Source organism: Lagopus muta, chromosome Z (assembly GCF_023343835.1).
Source record: "Lagopus muta isolate bLagMut1 chromosome Z, bLagMut1 primary, whole genome shotgun sequence".
Classification (NCBI taxonomy): Eukaryota; Metazoa; Chordata; class Aves; order Galliformes; family Phasianidae; genus Lagopus; species Lagopus muta.
Genome location: NC_064472.1, coordinates 59,239,795 through 59,258,269, shown reverse-complemented (window position 1 = coordinate 59,258,269; position 18,475 = coordinate 59,239,795). Strand labels below are relative to the sequence as shown.

General features: G+C 34.3%; 1 protein-coding gene across 1 annotated transcript in view; it reads left to right on the top strand.

The window, feature by feature from the left end:
- The window catches only part of ADGRV1 (adhesion G protein-coupled receptor V1), a 251,698-nt gene that overhangs the window by 65,082 nt on the left and 168,141 nt on the right, over positions 1–18,475 (top strand). Inside the window, exons 36-54 of the mRNA XM_048931822.1 lie at positions 677–807; positions 1,100–1,199; positions 2,333–2,512; positions 3,411–3,574; positions 4,128–4,221; positions 5,980–6,058; positions 6,596–6,734; positions 7,243–7,384; positions 8,685–8,947; positions 9,911–10,086; positions 10,692–10,816; positions 11,895–12,061; positions 12,148–12,291; positions 12,535–12,642; positions 13,111–13,363; positions 14,042–14,164; positions 14,377–14,599; positions 15,050–15,254; positions 16,955–17,101. Coding sequence (XP_048787779.1) covers positions 677–807; positions 1,100–1,199; positions 2,333–2,512; positions 3,411–3,574; positions 4,128–4,221; positions 5,980–6,058; positions 6,596–6,734; positions 7,243–7,384; positions 8,685–8,947; positions 9,911–10,086; positions 10,692–10,816; positions 11,895–12,061; positions 12,148–12,291; positions 12,535–12,642; positions 13,111–13,363; positions 14,042–14,164; positions 14,377–14,599; positions 15,050–15,254; positions 16,955–17,101 — 2,963 coding nt within the window. The remainder of the gene's footprint in view (positions 1–676; positions 808–1,099; positions 1,200–2,332; positions 2,513–3,410; positions 3,575–4,127; positions 4,222–5,979; positions 6,059–6,595; positions 6,735–7,242; positions 7,385–8,684; positions 8,948–9,910; positions 10,087–10,691; positions 10,817–11,894; positions 12,062–12,147; positions 12,292–12,534; positions 12,643–13,110; positions 13,364–14,041; positions 14,165–14,376; positions 14,600–15,049; positions 15,255–16,954; positions 17,102–18,475) is intronic.

The following is an 18,475-nucleotide window of genomic DNA, read 5'->3' as shown; positions in this document are numbered from 1 at the left end:
AAGATTTCTTAGAGGTTCGCTCTTTTTAATTAAAAAACTTTGAGGGTTAAATGTGCAAAATACCATAATATTCACTCACTGTACATGAGCACTATCAGTCAATACTGATTAATTCAGAAATTATAGGAAATTATTAACATTTTATGACTTATTTCTAATGCTTATGATATTTGCAAGTTCAGAGTCACGTAGGACTTAGAAATAATTATAGGCATTTTTTCTGCATACATTACGTAAAGTCACAAGACTGTACAAATGTTTGGATAACGTTTATTCATTGCCAAGGAAATGTTTTAAAAGACTATTTTTGTTCTGACTGGTACATACAGCATTTACTATTTTGTGCATTTCACAGACTGATATTGCTTTGTTTATGCGAGTTTTTTGGACAATTCACATTCTAAGTTTGTCATCTGTTCCAAGTTCCCTCATATTTTTGTAATTCTTTCCACATGTGAACTAAAAATGAAAAAACTCAGAAGAAAAGGTTTAGATCTGGGTTTTTCTTTTCATTATTACATGAAGATGTTTCATATGACAACTGTGAAACAATTAAAAACATGTCTGTCTTTCAGAAAGGTCATTTTAACTGTGTGATATTTGTTTTTGAGTTCTCATTTTTGTAACTGTTACGTAGGAGACCCCAGATTGTTGCATCTTGTCCTTTAATTCCTAGGAGAACAACTGCAATTCCATATTGTAAGAACTGCTCCTGGACTTGGAAACATTACAGTTGAGTGGAAGATAGTGGGGCATAACGTAAAACAAAATTTTGAAACCAATTCTGGAATACTTTTTTTTGCTGAGGTAAGTCCATAAGCAGTCTTCTTGTCTTCATGAAAATACTGTAATTACAGCTGGGTGGAGAAAATAATATGATATTTTTAACAATCTTTATTTCTTTATTTATTTATTTGCTCTCTTATTATCAAACTTCCAAGCTGGAGGGAGCTTACAGTTCTTGATACTTTAACTTAACATTTCTTGAAGGTGTTTTTAGAAATACATGCCACAATGATTTCAGTTGTGTTTTATATCTGTGCAACACATTTGCATATATATATGCAGAATAATAACAATTCAATTTAATATTAAATAGGGAACGCTGAATACAACATTGTATGTTCATCTGCTGGATGACCATATTCCTGAAGAAAAAGAAGAATACCAAATTATCTTGTACAACATCAGAACAGAAGGTAGTGCAGAACTATACTGATACTTCTTTAAAATACCATTTAAAAATAAAATATTTTCATATTTATTAATTCATTTTGGAGGTGTAGGACTAAACAAACTGCAACTGGTGCAAAGTATGAAAGTTCAATAACATTTTATTAAAAGCTTGATTTACATATATAAACACTATTTTTATGTGCATGTGTGTAAACCCCGTAGCATCACTACAGATACACTAAGTTTTTTTAATCCTGATTTAACTCCACCTATTCAATTCGCTGGTCAGTTACTTTCCTTTAACTGAATGCTAACTTGAGCTTACTGGTACATGATGTATAATGTTACCATGAAATACATAGATACTTTTATCTTTTAAAACAACCCTGTGTTATCTCATTGATCTGTCTCTGAATTTAATGTGGTCAGAATATTTTATTCTTGCCATTCCAAATCTAATGAGAAATGAAGCGTGAAACTCCATCCCTTCTGTAATACCCTTTGTCAAAATGAAATTAATGTCCAATCACCAGAATAATTTGGTATGGGTAGTATTGCTCAAGGACATGATTTAGTAGAGGGTTGTTAGGGTAGTATGGTTTGGTCATGGTTGAACTCGATGACCTTTAAGGTATTTTCCAACGTGAGTGATTCTATGATTGGTGACTTACTAACTTCCTAGAGTCATGTGACCCTTGTAAACAATTAGGATTATTATAATTATTTGTAAAGACAGTAGTTGGTAATGGGAGTAATTTTTTGATTGGGAAGGAGAACATAGTTTTTAAGCTTTTAAGATTTCACAATAAGTCCTGGAAAAATTTTCCATTTAAAATAGATTGTACTTAAAGAAATTGTAAGTACTGGCCTATTATGTTTTCTAATTTCTTTATACATTGTTGTGACCTTATGGTAGGTATACATACAATTTCTGATGAGACTGTATGTTCTATTTTTATAGAAAGTAAATATATGTGCATATATAGGTCTCACTATATATGCATATATATAATCCATAAGCTTTACTGAGCTTTGTTTTTATAATTCACTGAGCTTTTGCTGGCTGTCATTTGAATGTAATATCAACAATGGTAAAAGACAAAAAAAAAAATGTTCTTCACACTTCATTCACTGTAGTCCATTGATTCTCTTGCAGGAGTTTCTCCTACAGGTGCTGCTGTTTTGGATAGTCAAGGATATGAAGCTGTTCTAACGGTAGAAGCTAGTGATGAACCACATGGAGTCCTGAATTTTGCTTCCACATCCAGAGTAGTTTTAAGTCCAGAAGAAAATAAAACAATTCAGCTTTTTATTAACAGAGAATTTGGATCCGTAGGTCTGTATAATAACTCTTAAGAGAAAGGAAATTTTGTTTTGATAATCATTAGGCAAATATCATGATAATGAGGATGTAAAATTTGGAAAAGTTTTGTATACAGTTAATTAGTTCAGAACGTCTAAGCTTCTTAGTGTGGGCTCAGAAACTAGGTATTAGCCAAAACTGTAGCCATAACCCTCATTTATTCTGCAAGGAATCTGAAAGCTGTGGCATATGCAAAATTTCTTACTAAGTTCAGATAGTCATCGTTATTTATTTATTAAATAAGACTCTTCTATTTCTTATATCTTATTTCATACAAAGTAGCTTTTCTTTTCATATGCCATCTAATCTTTAGGATCACTCTTTTAATGTTTACTACTTGATTTGATTTACTAGTCTGCTAGAAATGACTTTATTCTAAAACTGTTTAACTCTTGTGTTTGGTAATAATTATGTATGTATTCTGATTTTGATTGTTTAAATCTGATAAGCAAATAAGGTACATTTATTAAGATGTATACGAGCACTGTCTTCAAAGCTTTTCTTCAGTAACAGCCATTACTGAAAGGTATCTTTGGTGCAAAAACTGGTGTTAATAATACATGAGATTCTCATTTAGTTGTACTTCAGCAATATTTGTATCTGCAGAACTTTAAATGTCTGAGTATATTTCATCCTGATGATTTTTAAATTTTTTTCTACAGGCCAGCAAAGGCTTTGACAGCAAAGCACTTTGATGTAGGAACAAAAGTCCATTAGCTCCATTCTACTTCAGATTAATCTTTTAATCCTTCTGTTTTGTAGTTAGTCTATGTATTTCTTTTGGATGAGGAACTGATCTCTTGTTTATATCAATTCCAGTGAGCATTGTATAAGAATTGAAGAAATTTTTTTTCCCTCACAAATTTAACAGGTGCTATCAATGTTACATATGCCACAGTTACAGGATTGCTCTCTGTAAGTAATCAGACAGAACCAACCTTGGCTGAACCTGGAGATGATTATATACCTGCTTCTGGCTCACTGATTTTAGAAGAAGGAGAAACATCAGCTGCCATAAATATTACTATCCTAGAGGTAAGCTCCAAACTTTTTAATTCTATACTTCAAACAGAGGAATAGTTTGGAAACTAAAGCTTGAAGCCTATATATTACTAGAAGCTATTAGTAATTTCATTGTTATTAGAAAGACGGTTTCAGTCTTAACACAGAAAAGCAAGTAGTTGTAGAAAGCAGCTGCCCTTCTGTGTGAATGAAATATAGCTGTCTCATTAAAGCTTTACTAAATATCTGTTATTATCTATTACCATCTAAACAGTGTGCTTTGCTGGATATAGCCTTTTACTTTCTTACTATTTGAGATTTATGCCTCTAATATTGGGCAGTAATTCATTTGTAAGAGTAGTTTAGTGTCACCATAGGATCTTTTCATGAAATACAATGTCTTACTTCATAATTGTTTCACAAAAATTAGTTTTGCACCCAATATTTTTTTTTTCAGAAAAATAGAATAAATGAATCCTTTTTTCACTGTGACATTACAGACTTCAAGTGTGTTGTTCCCTTGTTAACTTACGTGAGTTTCTTAAAGAAAAATGAAAAGAGCATGTATTGTATTTGTGTTTTGCAGGATGATATACCAGAAGTGCAAGAATTCTTCTTGGTTAATTTAACTTCAGTGGAACTCATCATGAATCACTCAATTTCATCCCCACCTAGGCTGGGTAATCTATCTTATATAAAATTGTATTTTTTCCTTTTTTATGTCTTGTATGATTTTGGGAAATTACCATCATTTTACTTACTTGCCAACTGTGCCAAGATTAGACATGGTAACCTGAAATAAACATTGTAGAATATAAAATATTTTCACTATTATACTTATTTGTTCCTGTAGATTATGGGGAAAATATGAAGTAATTTTCACAGAGGAGTTACTAATTATTGGTTGGAAAGCACCTGAAAAGTTTGTCGAAAAAATTGACTTAATTTGGCTATTCTGTTCAGTCCTTTTAAAATCTCTTTAAATTCCTCTTTTGTCCTATTTACTTTTAGGAATCATATTGTATGGTTTTATTACTTTTTCAGTGATCTTCGTATGTCATTTATTTCTCTATTCTTCTGCTTTTCAGTGCATAGTTGACATTGACTTAAGGATAGTTGGAGTATCCTATGCTACTAAAGACTATTTATATTCTTTCAAACGTCTTCTTTGACTCTTTCCCTTTTTCTTTGCATGCTTATAGAAGTGACTGAGTTAATTCGTTACAGATTGAAAGGTAACTTTCAAAACTTGTAGCTGTTCTGTAGATAATGAGCTCTGATTAGTTGAGCCCAAAATGTTCAAGGAGTAGGAGGGCAGGAAGTGGATAATCAAGGGAAGTTTGGGATGCCAGACATAGAATAAGAGGTGTGATGTTGATGGCAAACCATTACAGATCCCAGCTGAACAGATCTGCCTTCAAAGTGGTAAGAGAAAATGTGGGTTAGAAGTCATGCAGAAATGCTGGTAATTGGCAGCACACCCTCAGGATTTCTACACCTAATTATTTTTGCTATCGTTGTAGGGCTATCACTTGTCTTCATCTGTGCCTTATACTGACAGGTTTAGATTCATGGCAATGACCTACTTTTAATTGTTTTATCTGAATTGATAAAAATCTTTCCCATGAATCTAAATATAGTATATTTCCTGCAGACTCAATGAAGTCAGGTTGATTTTAGAAAGTAAGTTATAGTTGATAAAAAGTAAGTTGAAATAAATTAAGATGATCATGTGGTGCTGTTATCTGAACAAATTAAGGCTGTATTTTTTTTGCAGAAGAATCGAGTTCTGACTGTCAAATTCTTGAAACTAGTGGACATTAATCGATTATTCAGTGTTTTCACACTGTGATACATTCAATTGTTATGTTAGGGTTATTGTAAAGACATATATGTCTTTATGAAGCAGTAGGAATTTACAGTACATAAATAGATAACAAATAATTCTTTTTTTTGTGAGGTCTGTGCATTTAAGGTGTATAATGAGGTACTGAAGCATGAATAGAAAATGAAATACTGGATAATTTATTTTACTCAATTTCTCTCTCATATTCAGAATAGCATAGTCTATGAAATGTTGAATCTCGTCATAATAAATGCATACAATGAAGACAAATTAAGATTCCCTGAGAAACCTACCTTTTAGTATTTCCAAGTGTTTACGTGCCGTTTGCTTTCTGAGTTTTCTTTAGTCATTCCTTTTTCATATGCATTATCAAACGTAACAGTTGTATTTCAAGGCAAGGTAGTGCAGTCCAAGTAGAAAGAGCTCTTTCTCTGAGTCTTTCCAATTATACTCCTCTACTTCTATTTACTCCTTTATATTTTGGAAATCACTGTTTTGGTAGAGGTTGAAGAAACATTTCTTTTAGTTCCTGAAAATATTGAAACTTGACTTCATTGTTCTTTCATTTCTCTCATTCTGTTTTGCCTTTTAGATGTGGAAGGTTTAGCTTCTCAAATTATTATTGACGCTAATGATGGAGTAAGAGGAGTAATTGATTGGGAAGGTACCAAGTAAGTTTTATCTTCCTTAAGAACTCATTGAGCCTATAAGAGATTAGAGTTGCACATTTTCTTTGTAAGTTAACAGTGAAACTCCTGATAAAGATAGTGCTATATCTTTGAGATTCAGGTCATCAGAAATAGAGTAGAAGATTTCCATACTGCAAACATTTACTTTATGTTTGTTCAGAATTCTTTTGCTACTTTCCTACTTACCTGCTTTCACTGTTGTCCTTTAAAATAGTTTGCCTGCAGCAGTTATTTCAGCTTCTCTGTTTGTGTAAGCATACATTCTTGAACCAACCAGATCTTTTTATTAGACTAATTTCTAGAAGATGGAAAGAATGCTTGTATGAACATGAACTGTGTACAGATAGATTTCCTTAATCTCCCACATAGTTACCAGTAAAAAAAACACAACCTAATTCAATGTACATAGTAAAGAAAGGTTAAAACATTGTATTAGATGACTATAATGTAGGGAATTGTTTAGAATCTAATTCAGAAGAACACAGTGATATTGAGACTCTTTCTTGCTTTTTATTTTAGTTTTGAAGTTAGTGAATCTCATGGGAATCTGACAATAATGGCTTATCGAAACAGAGGATCATACGGCAATGTGTCTGTATTTTTTTATGCCCAAAATTTGGAGGCCCAACTGGGTTTGGATTTTTACGTGACCTCAAGAGTAAGCAGTAAACTCTAAACCTAGTAATTTTTATTCCTACAGCTTTCTTAAAATAGTATCTACTGAATTCTGCAGAATGATCAGTAGTGCACCTACATATTTCAAGTTGTTTCAATTACTTTCACCACAAAAAATTTAAAAATCTCTATTTTCAATAAATATATATATTTTTTTCACTATAATGTAAACAATGTAAACTTCCAAACATCTATCTCAAATTTAATTTTGCTTAGACATAAAAGCTTTTAAGGTTTAAAAGCTGTTTTTTTAAAAGCTTTTAAGATTTTTTACAACTGAACTTTCAAAGTAAATTGTTCTTGTTTGTCCTAATTCTGTAATGTGTTGTAATTCTACATTTTTATATCAGTCAATTCATAAGGGACAGAGAGAGTGTGATTCTTCACATGCCTCCTTTTCTGTTTAATAGAATTCTGTTTACCATACTTTAAAAATAGTATGTGGTATTATCTGCTGTAAGTATTCAATGCTTTCTGTGTTTCAATGATAGACACTTTTTTTTGCTGATGGAGAAAGGAACAAGTCTATTGATGTCATGATTTTTGATGATGAAACTCCTGAAGGTGATGAAAAGTTCCAGTTAATCTTAACAAATCCTTCTCTGGGGCTGGAATTAGGAGAGAACACAACAGGTAAAAGTTAGTTTTAATGTTCTCATTCCTTGGAATTCTACAGCAATCATTTTAATTTCATTTTTCTGAATAATCATATTTTCACAAAACACTATTGCCCGACTGTGAATTTACTCCTTTGGAGGCCTCCAGCTCCTCCTGTTTATTATCCATTCTCCATGCATTAGTGTAAATGCACCTCAGCTGGGCCACCTTTTGGGTTGGAGAAGTTCTTTACCATACTCAGGTATTTCCATAGTAACCAACCTCACACCAGCCAGTCTGAAATGGTATGTCATTCTCCTCCTTCTTAAAGACACAAGATTGTGTGATCTTCCTAGCACATTCCTCTCCCACAAGCACTGGCATGTTACATTCAGGCTCCTTTGTAGTGACCCTGGTTTCAGCTCCGCCCCCCCCCTCCTTCATGCTTAGGTTGAAGCTCTGTCAATGAATCCTGTCAGCTCCTATTGTAAAACCCCTTTCCTCCAGTGGGCCAGCACTGTGCCCTCATGGCCAAGGAGGCCAATGGCATCCTCAGGTATATGTATTATAACAGGTGAAGTTGGTAGGGCAAAAGAGGATCTCTTCCCCCTTCACTCTGCCCCATTGAGACTGCATCTGGAATATTGTGTCCAGTTCTGGGCCCCTGAGTTCAAGAAGGACAGGGAACTGCTGGAGATGCCAGCGCAGAGCCACAGAGATGATTTAGGGCTTATGAGAAAAGGCTGAGTAAGCTGGGTCTCTTTAGCTTGGAGAAGACTGAGGGGTGAACTCACTGATGTTTATAAATATGTGCAGGGTGAGTGTCAGGAGGATGGAGCCAGGCTCTTCTCATTGACATCTGATGATATTACAAGGGGCAACGGGTGCAAGCTGGAACACAGGAGGTTCCCATAAATATGAGAAAAAACTTCATGGTGAGGGTAACAGAGCACTGGAACAAGCTGTCCAGAGAGGTTGTGTGACAGTCTGTGATTCTGTGAATTTTTAAGAACTTTCAAATGAAAGGAAGTATTTTATGTAAAATAAGGTATCAGAAAGCAAGAAAATGCCTCACTATAATGAGACCTTTTTATATTTTTATAATCGTTTTCTAAGAGAGGTTGTATTCTTCCTGCATAGACATCTTACTAGTTAAAGTGAAATGCCTACTTATTCCTTCAGGTTCATGTGGACATACAGGCATAATATGTACATTAAAGGGAGAATGCATGTAAAGGAAGATTTGGGTTTATATTCTGTATTATGTTAGTATGTATTTATGTTTATATTTTCCTATGCTAATTAAATAATATTTTCATTATTTATTTCTCAAAAGCTACAATCACTATACTTGCCAATGATGATGGCCATGGAGTTTTGTCATTCAATAACAGTGATCACTTCTTCTTGAGAGAGCAAACAGCCAGCCATTTGATGGAAAGTGTTGCAGTACTGAATATTATTAGAGAACCTCCTCAGGGAATATTTGGTACTGTGACTGTTCAATATCTTGTAAGTGAAATTAATTCTTCAGAGCCATCAGTGGATTTGACCCCTTCTCAAGGATATATTGTGCTGGAAGAGGGAGTCAGATTGAAGGTAATATGCTATTTATTACTAAAAATGTGAAGGAGGCTTTTTTGAATTTGTTGGAAAGATTTAAAAAGTATCTGAACTTTGCCTTTTTTTTTTTCTTTTTCTTTTTTTTTCCTTCATTCACAAAGCACGTTGATTCATGAGCTGGTACTAATTTCTTCTCATTCACTTATGTGGAAGAGCATGAAAATTAAATGGGTTAATCTTTAGATATTAATTCCTAAAATAGTCACTAAATATGATCTATTGTGAGAGAATTTATTGCAAGTTCTGTATTATTTCGAAGTGCACCATTGCTAGTTTTTTATTCTATATAACAAAGATATGTGTGCCTGTGTAGCTTTTAGTTGTTCAGGTAATCTGGAGGATGAGCCCCAAATTAAACACTTTCTCTATTTTTTTCTTTGTTAATTTGTGGGTGTCTTGCCTTCTCCTGCACAGTGGTGAAGGAGAAAGAAAGAAGCATTCAGAGGAGAGAATACTTCAAATATGCCTTTATTTTTTCCTTTCTTCTTCCTTTTCCCAGCACCAATATCAGGATTTTCCTGTTTCCCTATAGACAACTTAGTTTCCAAAAAAACTAAATTAAAACCATCTTAACCAAGTTACACTCATAGCTGGGACTGTAATACATAGCTGGGTGACTGTAAACTACCAAGAAATTTATGGAGTAATTGGAAAAAGAAAAAAATGAAATAAGAATCAAAATTTAAAATAGAATTTCAGAGTGTTGCAGGATTTGAAGAGAGAAAAGGAAAAAAAAAAGTTGAGTTACACCAATAGAAAGCACCAGAAGGATGACTTTAAAACCTCGGTCTAACTATCCTTACCTCACTTGCCTGTCCAGATTTATGAACTGCTATTCACTTGTGTGCTATCCAGAGCCTTACAGTGAAGAAAAATAAAATTTCTATTAGAATTGTGTCATGTCCCAGTTATACTGTATACTTGTTTTTTTGTTGTCAGACGCTACATATTTCTGCAATACTAGATGAAGAACCAGAAATGGATGAGCATTTTATTGTCACCCTGTTCAATCCAACTGGAGGAGCCAGATTAGGCACAAGAGTGGAAACTATGATTACTGTTTTGCAGAACCAGGCTCCTCTAGGGCTTTTCAGCATCTATCCAGTTTCTAATAGGTACTGTAAACAGATTGAGTAAAAAATGAGATTGTTTCTTATATTCAAAAGAGATGCTATTTCTTTACAATTTTATTTTTGATTAACAAAAATTTGCTAAAGAAGTTCAGCAACTTAATTTTAAAGCATTTGTAACTTTGAAAGGTCAAATACTATTATTGCTAAACAAAAGGAAAATACTTTAAAAAGGCTTGTTAATAATCAGATTTTTTTTTCATACATCAATACTAAATTATTGTCTATAGATTCCACTAGTACTCTTTTAGTAGCCAAGTTAAGAGTCCCAGATGTCAAATGAATACATTTTGTAGCCTGTGTAAAATACAGTTTTACTGAAAGATGTTTTTCAGAAGCAAATGATCCACGTGGAATGACATTTTAAAAAATCACTCAGCTGAAACCATGCAGATAGTGTGTTCAGTTTCAGACTAGTGAAAGATCTTGCTGTATTGCATAGGATTTTGTCAAAGCATTAGGGTAAGAAACGTACCTACTTTCTTTTTATTTCTGCAGCTGGAATTGTTCTTTAAAAATCTTATTTTCTAATATAGTATAAGAAAATAATTCATTTTTTGTTTTTTTTTTTTTATGATTCTCACATTTAGGACAAATTTTCTTATCATTGAAGAAGCCAACACTACAGCTTATTTAAAAGTTTCACGGACTAATGGGCTCAACACATCTGTGAGCATTGAGTGGGAGACACAGTCAGACACTGCGTTTGGCATCAGTACGTTTACTTTATGGAGAATGTCTTTTGAATTTGTCAGTTAGAGATAATAAGAAACTAACCAAACACAGGAAATCTAACTTTGGAATGTAAATTCATTCATTCAGGCTTGATTAAATAAATATATTCATAGATTATGTAAAAATTCATTACATAAAATGGCTTAGGTGCATAAGAGTCACCCTGTCCATCAGCCTCTTCTGCCAGAGTTTCAGTAATATCTTTGCTGAGAATATGAACAGTGCTGTCACTACACTTTAAAAAAAGTATATATTTTTGTTTACTACTTGTAACTCTTGTTTTTTCTAACTTAGTATAAATGTCATGCTTTACATACACCCGACATAATATTATCTTGAAAAAAGGCTGTGACATGCTTTTCTGTGTTTTCTTCCAGTCTTACCGTGATGCATTTGTGGGAGGCTATCAATTAATGACTACTTCAAGCTCATTCAAATTTGCACTTGTAGTGAAGGAAGTTGTCCTTTCATCTCTGCCCTCTCATTTCTGTTTCTGTGCTAATCATTCTTTATTCCATAACTGATGTGTGTATCCCTGATCCACACTGAAACAAGAACTAAAAATGAAATGCCTGATTTTGAACATAGATCAGTATCCTGTTGTTCTCAGCAATGGGTCTAACCTCTGTGTAGGACTGGGAATTTAGCTTCTGAAATTTTCAAAAAAAGTTCAGTGCTTTTTTGCTGTAAGCCAGCTGAACAGCTTTGGCAATTTAAGAACCTTAGTGGCATGACTGCCTGGATACTGAGAGGAAGGTGAGAACAAAACATGAACATCCTATAGTTTCTTTTTTTCACTGCTTGCAGCATGCCAAATCATTGTTAGACTTACATTTCCTATCATATCTACTATATGGTTGTAGTAAATGAAAAATAAATTTACTGCTTAACTTTAATTATATCCTCAGCGTTATTCTGTTTCTATGCATTTACATACGCTTAAGACGAGCACTAAGGCACTTAATACTGGTTTTGGCAGGAGATATGGGATTGGACAACTGTCAGCTAATAGTAAACATTGTTTAATTAGAAAAATGTTTTCTGTTACTGTGTTGCAGGGGGTGGAATCAGTGTCCTGTCTGTTCTGCAAAGTTTTGTGGAAGAGTCGGTGTCTGGTTGGTGTTTCTTTACCTTAGGAGAAATTTTGTATGGTGTTCTGTTGCATGTGCCTCCGGCCATGTTTTCTACGGTCTACCAGTGGAAAGGAGTATTTATTCCTGTTGAGGTAAATGTTTCTGAACACTTTGGTGTTTGATGCTAGTTAATAAGGAATAAATTTACAGTATGACTTTTTTTTTATTCCTCTCACAGAATTTCACTATGTGGAATCCTAAAAGCTGCATGTCTTACAAAATTGGTGGTTATTCCTACCTTGTGATTAGCCATGGAGGAGCTGGACAGGGAGCTTCTGACAATAGTGTGTATACATTCATGCCTGGACGCAGATTGTTGTGGGTAAATCTATTTTACTTATAAAATTATAGAATAGTATTGATTAGCCAGGACCTTGGAAACATTGTCCAGTCCAGCCATGTTATGCAAAAAGAAAAAAAAAAAAAAGAAAAAAAAAAAAAAAAAGCATTCTATGTGCTGTAATGTTTTGGGATTTCTGAAATACTAGATGACTTTAACAAGTGTATTTGTATGTATACATACATATACAAGTAATCACCCTTTTTTGTCAAATTTCCCTCACAGATGCAAACTCTATCTGTTCTGGATACCAGACATGTGAAACATTTTACTGTGGAGAAGGAAGACTATTTGATTATTGTGAGCCATCCAGCTAGTTCCAGTTCCATCCAGGTTTGAATGTTCTTCAGTTTTCTCTGGCTCTGGTGTGGTAGTTTGTTTAGTTGGAGAAATGAAAGAATAATAGTAAATCTATAAGCATATATTTCAAAGAACTTGCTTCTGATCCTATTATAAATTGGTAAGTTTGTTCTTAGGCATGTTTGTATGTATGAATACTCATCATGAACAGACAATTTACATCTGGTTTGCTTTTACTGCTAGTATTTCGTTTTTAAAATTTAGCATGGAAAGGACAAAAATATGTTATGAACACAAACCTGTTTTCTAGGGAACAGGCACAGCTGCAGTAAGGGAGTTAGCAGTTGCTTACCAGTGGATTTGTCTTAATATGTGGTCCACCTTAGAAACTAGGAATTTAGTTCACAATAAATCTTTGCAATTTTTTCGGCATGTCATTTACTTTCTTTTCTTTCAGTGCTAATCAAGAATATATAAAGAAAAATTTTCATATTTCCACAGATTTTCCAGTGGAATAATAACACGTTTCTTCTGCATCATCAACTTCCACTTCAAGGAGTTCTGAACATAGACTTGTTTCCTAGGGGAGGCTTTATGTATATGTTAGTTTCTTTATCAAATACCAGCCAAAACATGCTCTTGTACCAGTGGTTGAATAATGAGTTTAGGAGGCTTCATGAAGTACCAGAAAAAGAAGTAAAACATATGGAGTCCTGGATTTCTGGATCTGATATCTATTTAATTACTGCAAAAGGTATTCAGCAGAAAACAACAAAAGAGTTTACGGAGTGTATGAGAGTTTGTTCAGTAGCAGAGGCATTTGTGGTAAAGGACTTCAGATAGGGATTGAATTATTACTGGAGAGGGTGACAGTCCTCAATAAGAGTTTAACCCTAATAAATATTTTATCGCAGTAATCTCTGCTTTTTTTCTCTGAAAATAAAAGCACTGTGTTTGTTTTCAATTACTTACAAAACAAATGTTTTCTCAACAACACTGGGAATAACAATAATCATCTACCTGCTGATCACACTCATTCTAAGCTTTCCTGAGCTTTTTAACAAAGAAAATATGTCTTTTATTATGCGTGTGGTATTTTAGGTGATATTTTGTCCCTGAAGCTACTTGGGTGTTTATGTTGCAGTTCACACTTTTCTTTGCAATTGCCAGTTGCCACATTTCAACTTTAGCGTTCATTTAGTGTTCATACATGTCATTGCTTGCACTAAAGCCATTAAATGATGTCAGTGGATAAATTATCACATGGGCATCACTGATACTATGGAGTTATGCACCAAATAAAAAGGAAAAAATAATCTGTCTCGCTTCATATTAAAAAGCTACCAAACACTGACTTTTGAAGGGACACTAGTGTGTGACTTATCTAAAAGGTGGCAAATAACGTGATCTTTGTTATTTTGATTCTTTGTAGAATCTGGAAATTTTTCTGAAATTTTTATCTGGGAGACAGGGCAGTCTACTTTTAGACACTTTCAGTCTCTTCCAGTGCATGATGTCAGAAACATCCATGTCTTCATGCCCCCTTCAGGTTTAGGTAAGACTTCAATGAAAATATTTCTGCGAATTCTAGTTTATAATGCTGGTACTGTAGAAGTAGACAATGCTCTTTTTTTGTGGTATTTATTTATCAGACCGTAAAAGTTAGCATCAACAGTGATCTACAAAGAACATCTCTGATATTAAAACATTTTAAATATATCTAACACTAAAAATGAATTATTTCTTTATCTTCTTTGCTCCATGTAGTTCATATCCTGCTAGCAGGTAAGGATATAACAGCACTGTATTCTTGGAACTCGGAAGCAAACTCGTTCTCTATAATGCTAGAGGCCCCATATGCGGATCATATCACATCAGTTATTGCAAGTTCTTTGAACTCCAGCAAAAGCTTGATTGTTTTGTCTATGGAATCCAACTCCCAGATTTATGAACTGACCACTGTTTCCAACCAGTCGGATTTTATACCCAGGTAAGTTTTCTTTGTTTTATATAGCTTGTCTCACTGCTCCTGTATTTCCTTTTCCCTGGTATTGATTTGGTTACAGTACAGTGTTACAAGTTTCTATGTGTGATGAGCTTATTTTATTAACGCTAAAGAGAATTTTTCACTGTTTAAAATAACCTGAGTTCAGCTTCATATTTGCTTTTAAAACACAAGAAAGATTTCCAGTCATTACTTTTTTCTTTTCAAGTTTCTACTTAGGATAAATGAAATTGCATTCATAATTATTTTCAGTTACTTTATGATCTCTTGTTATTCTTTTAAGGAAAATACCCTTCTAACCCAAATTACTTCCAGAGCAATGTAAACAATAATTACATCTCTAAAATGTTCAGTAAATTTACAGCAGTGCTTTGAGAGATCACTAATCAGCTATCCTAAATTTATAATTGTTATATGCACATGTTTCTGTGCCAGTTCAGGTGAATTGATATTTGATCCTGGGGACATGGAAGTTGTGATAGCTATCAATATCCTTGATGATGTTATCCCGGAAGAGGAAGAATGCTTCAGAGTGTGGCTGAAAAATCCTAAAGGAGGTGCAGAGATCGGTTCTCATGGTTTTGTTAACATTATTATTCCTTCAAATGACAATGCCTATGGAGTCATAGCATTTGCTCAGGTAAAAATTCTAAGATAAATCATATATATAATTCCTGACTAATTGAACACATACTGGAACTGTAAAATTCAGAATGTTTTTCTAGATTTTTTTTCTAATGTCATCTAGTAATAGATGTGTAACATCTATTTAGCATTACTATATGATTATGTAGAACACTGGGTGATAGGACACAAATTTCACAGTCCCTATTCTGAGATTTTTTAATCCCCTTACATTAGATTAGCATGTTAGTTTATTAACTTGGTTTTGCAACAAATTAAAAATCCAATTTTTAGATGTCGTATTTGATTGCATCTAGTTGCTGCTTATTTATTATGCAAGTGAATTCAGTAAACAAATCTGAAGAGCCTTTGTCTTGCTTCAATTATAGGAGGGAGAGGAGGTCCTCTTATATGTTTGTCTGATTATGAGATTAAGACACTGCGGGTCAAATGTTTGCCCAACCAGTTTATTACAAATCCTAGTTGCTCAGGGAGATGGGGAAGGGAAGACAGGCGATAAAAAAGAGATAGAAAATAGAAGCAAGGAGTCTTTGTAGAAAGTGAAAGAGAGGTAGTCACCACTGAGGTTTTCAGTGTTGCTTCTAGTTTTTCTGTTTATCTCAGGAGCTCGTCCAGTCACCACAGGGGATGGGAGAAAGCCAGTAAGCTTCATAGCAAGCAGGCCCTGGGGGAGTTCTTTCATAGAGGCTTTTTTTCTCTTATGGGATTCCTCCATCAGGTGTTTCTTTTCTTTTGGAGCTCTTCTCCACAGTCTCTCAGTTTAGCAGGGGGTGTTTTATCCCCTTGCTTCTCAGGTGTTTTTTTCCTTTTTCTTTTCCCTCTGTTAGTGTGACACACCTGGCCAAACAGATAAGCCAGCAGGGAGTGGTGCCTTCGTTGCCATGCACAAGCTTTTCTGCTTTTTGCAGTGGTCAGCTCCTTTAAGCTGCATGCCTGAAAATGTTTCTTTGTCCCATTTCTGCTTATCTTCATGAGTAGAAGGGCTGAGGCATGGTGATGCCCACCACTCACCACCTTAGATAATTTACAGTTACCAGTTAGAGTCTCATCACCAAAAAGGAACACAAAGAGAGCTTTGAGCCAAGAAAGGAAAGAAACTGTCTTTCTCAGTCTTTTCCCCTGAAAAAATCCATTAATTGGGTTATGTAATAAGGTGAGTCAGTCTACCAGAACAGAATGAATTCTTTGGAGAAAATGTTAGGTGGAAGGGAGTATTTGGAGAGGTTGTTCTTAAATCAGCAAACACTTAGAGGACAACCAGACAGGGATAACTAAACATGTACTGAAGATGTGAAAAAGCGAAGAGTTATCACCGAAATGAAGCTCTGCATCTGGACTTGTGTGAGGTGGACAAATAACACGAAAATCATTACATTAAATATAAATCTCTATTATATTTCCGCTTGTTTTGTTACCTCATACAGTTTGAACATAAAATACTATATTAAGAAAATAAATGTACTTGTCTTTTTTGCTTGACATTTTAAAGAAGTCTGACATGTCAAATTCTAATATCCATGAAACCTACCTCAATAGGTCATATAAGTTTAATCAATTAATAAGTATTTGTTTACTTAATGATAGACAAGTTTATTGATACTTGATGTCATTGCCCTCTTTGAATACCAAGATGTCTAAGTAAACTTTTCTTTATAAGAAAATAACTTTGTGGTTTTGCTATTTTGTGTTTCCCAGAATTCTTTATTTAAGCAGGTTGAAGAAATGGAACAGGACAGTTTAATCACTTTGAATGTTGAACGTTTAGTAGGAACATATGGACGAGTTACAGTAGAATGGATAGCCAATGGGAGCATAAGTGATGTATTTCCAGCTTCAGGAATGGTATGTACGTCACTGATACTAAGGAAGCACTGACTGTATTACCTCAGAAAATTGGTGTGGACCAATAGTAAAGAAGTAGTATTTGCAGTAGTTGCAAGGCTGCCCTGTTCTGTTAATTTTGGCTTCCTGGTCCTTGCCTGTGATGTTAGCAGTTCTCGTTTTTGTCTGCCGCATAATAATACCACAACATGACTGTTCAGAACCAGAAATGGCAATTAGTCCAGGCAGTAGAAATGTTTATCTGTAGTATCCTGTTCCCATTTTCCATTCTTTCTGTTGTGAGATACAGCTACTCTGCCACATTATTGCATAGGCAGGAATCTAGGAGTGTTTGTTCTTACTTCTGGTGATACCAATACTTTTGAGAACTTCAGTGGCCTAGGAGAATATCAGAAGTCCCAGTTTAGCTTATTTCTAAAACTGTTCAGATTTCCAACCATATTAAAATTGAATGTTTTCTGCTGACTGGAGCTTTGTATGCTTTATAACCCATGGATGCATGATTCTTTAGGTCAAGTGCCTCCACCTAGGGGCCATTTATTAAAGACACAAAACCCTGAGATGTGTGAGTTTGTGGAGCTCAGATATAAGTCACAGCTATGGGAAGAAGGGCCAAAAGATTTTAGAAAGGAGCTTTACTTCTAGAAATCATGAAGCGCAGCATATGAAGTATGCTAAAAAGATTTTGAGAGAAATCAAGATGGGGAAACAAACAGTGCTAAAAAAATATAAAATCATACCAAAATTATTTAAATATTCCCTCAGCATTCTCGATTGGAATGAATAAAAAGAGGATGCTGCATGGCTTTCCTGCAGACTTTTGCAGATAGGAAGAAACAAATGAAAGTATTAGTGTAACATAATTCACTGTAAAGTTCTGCTTAATCTACAGTATAGGTGTAGCCTAATTGTTTCTGAATCCTATAAGGACTTAGGATACGTGTATACTTATATGTATATATGTCTTTGTTTCTGAGAAAGACCAGGTGAAGTGGTTGGCCTTTTGAATTCAAGAAGAAAAAGAAAAAAGCATTTGTCAGTCATTTTAAATAGAAGACAGAAGGGAAACATTGATTAACAAAACTACTGACTTAGCATTCTTTCAGTTAGTAATGACGCTGGTACCTATTACACATTCATCATACTTTTGATATAAATCCTGGGTTGACCGTGGCTGTCTGCCAGGCCCCCCACTCTGTTGTTCTCTTACTCTGCCCTTCTCAACAAGATAGGCATAGAATAAAAGTCAGAAAAACTTGTTGACTGAGGTAAAGGCAGTATAATACGTAAAGTTTCTCTTTAATTTTTCACTTCTCTCTCTCAGTTGCTGTTGCAAAGCAGCGTTTCCTGCTCTTATATCTGCTCTCTCAGAGC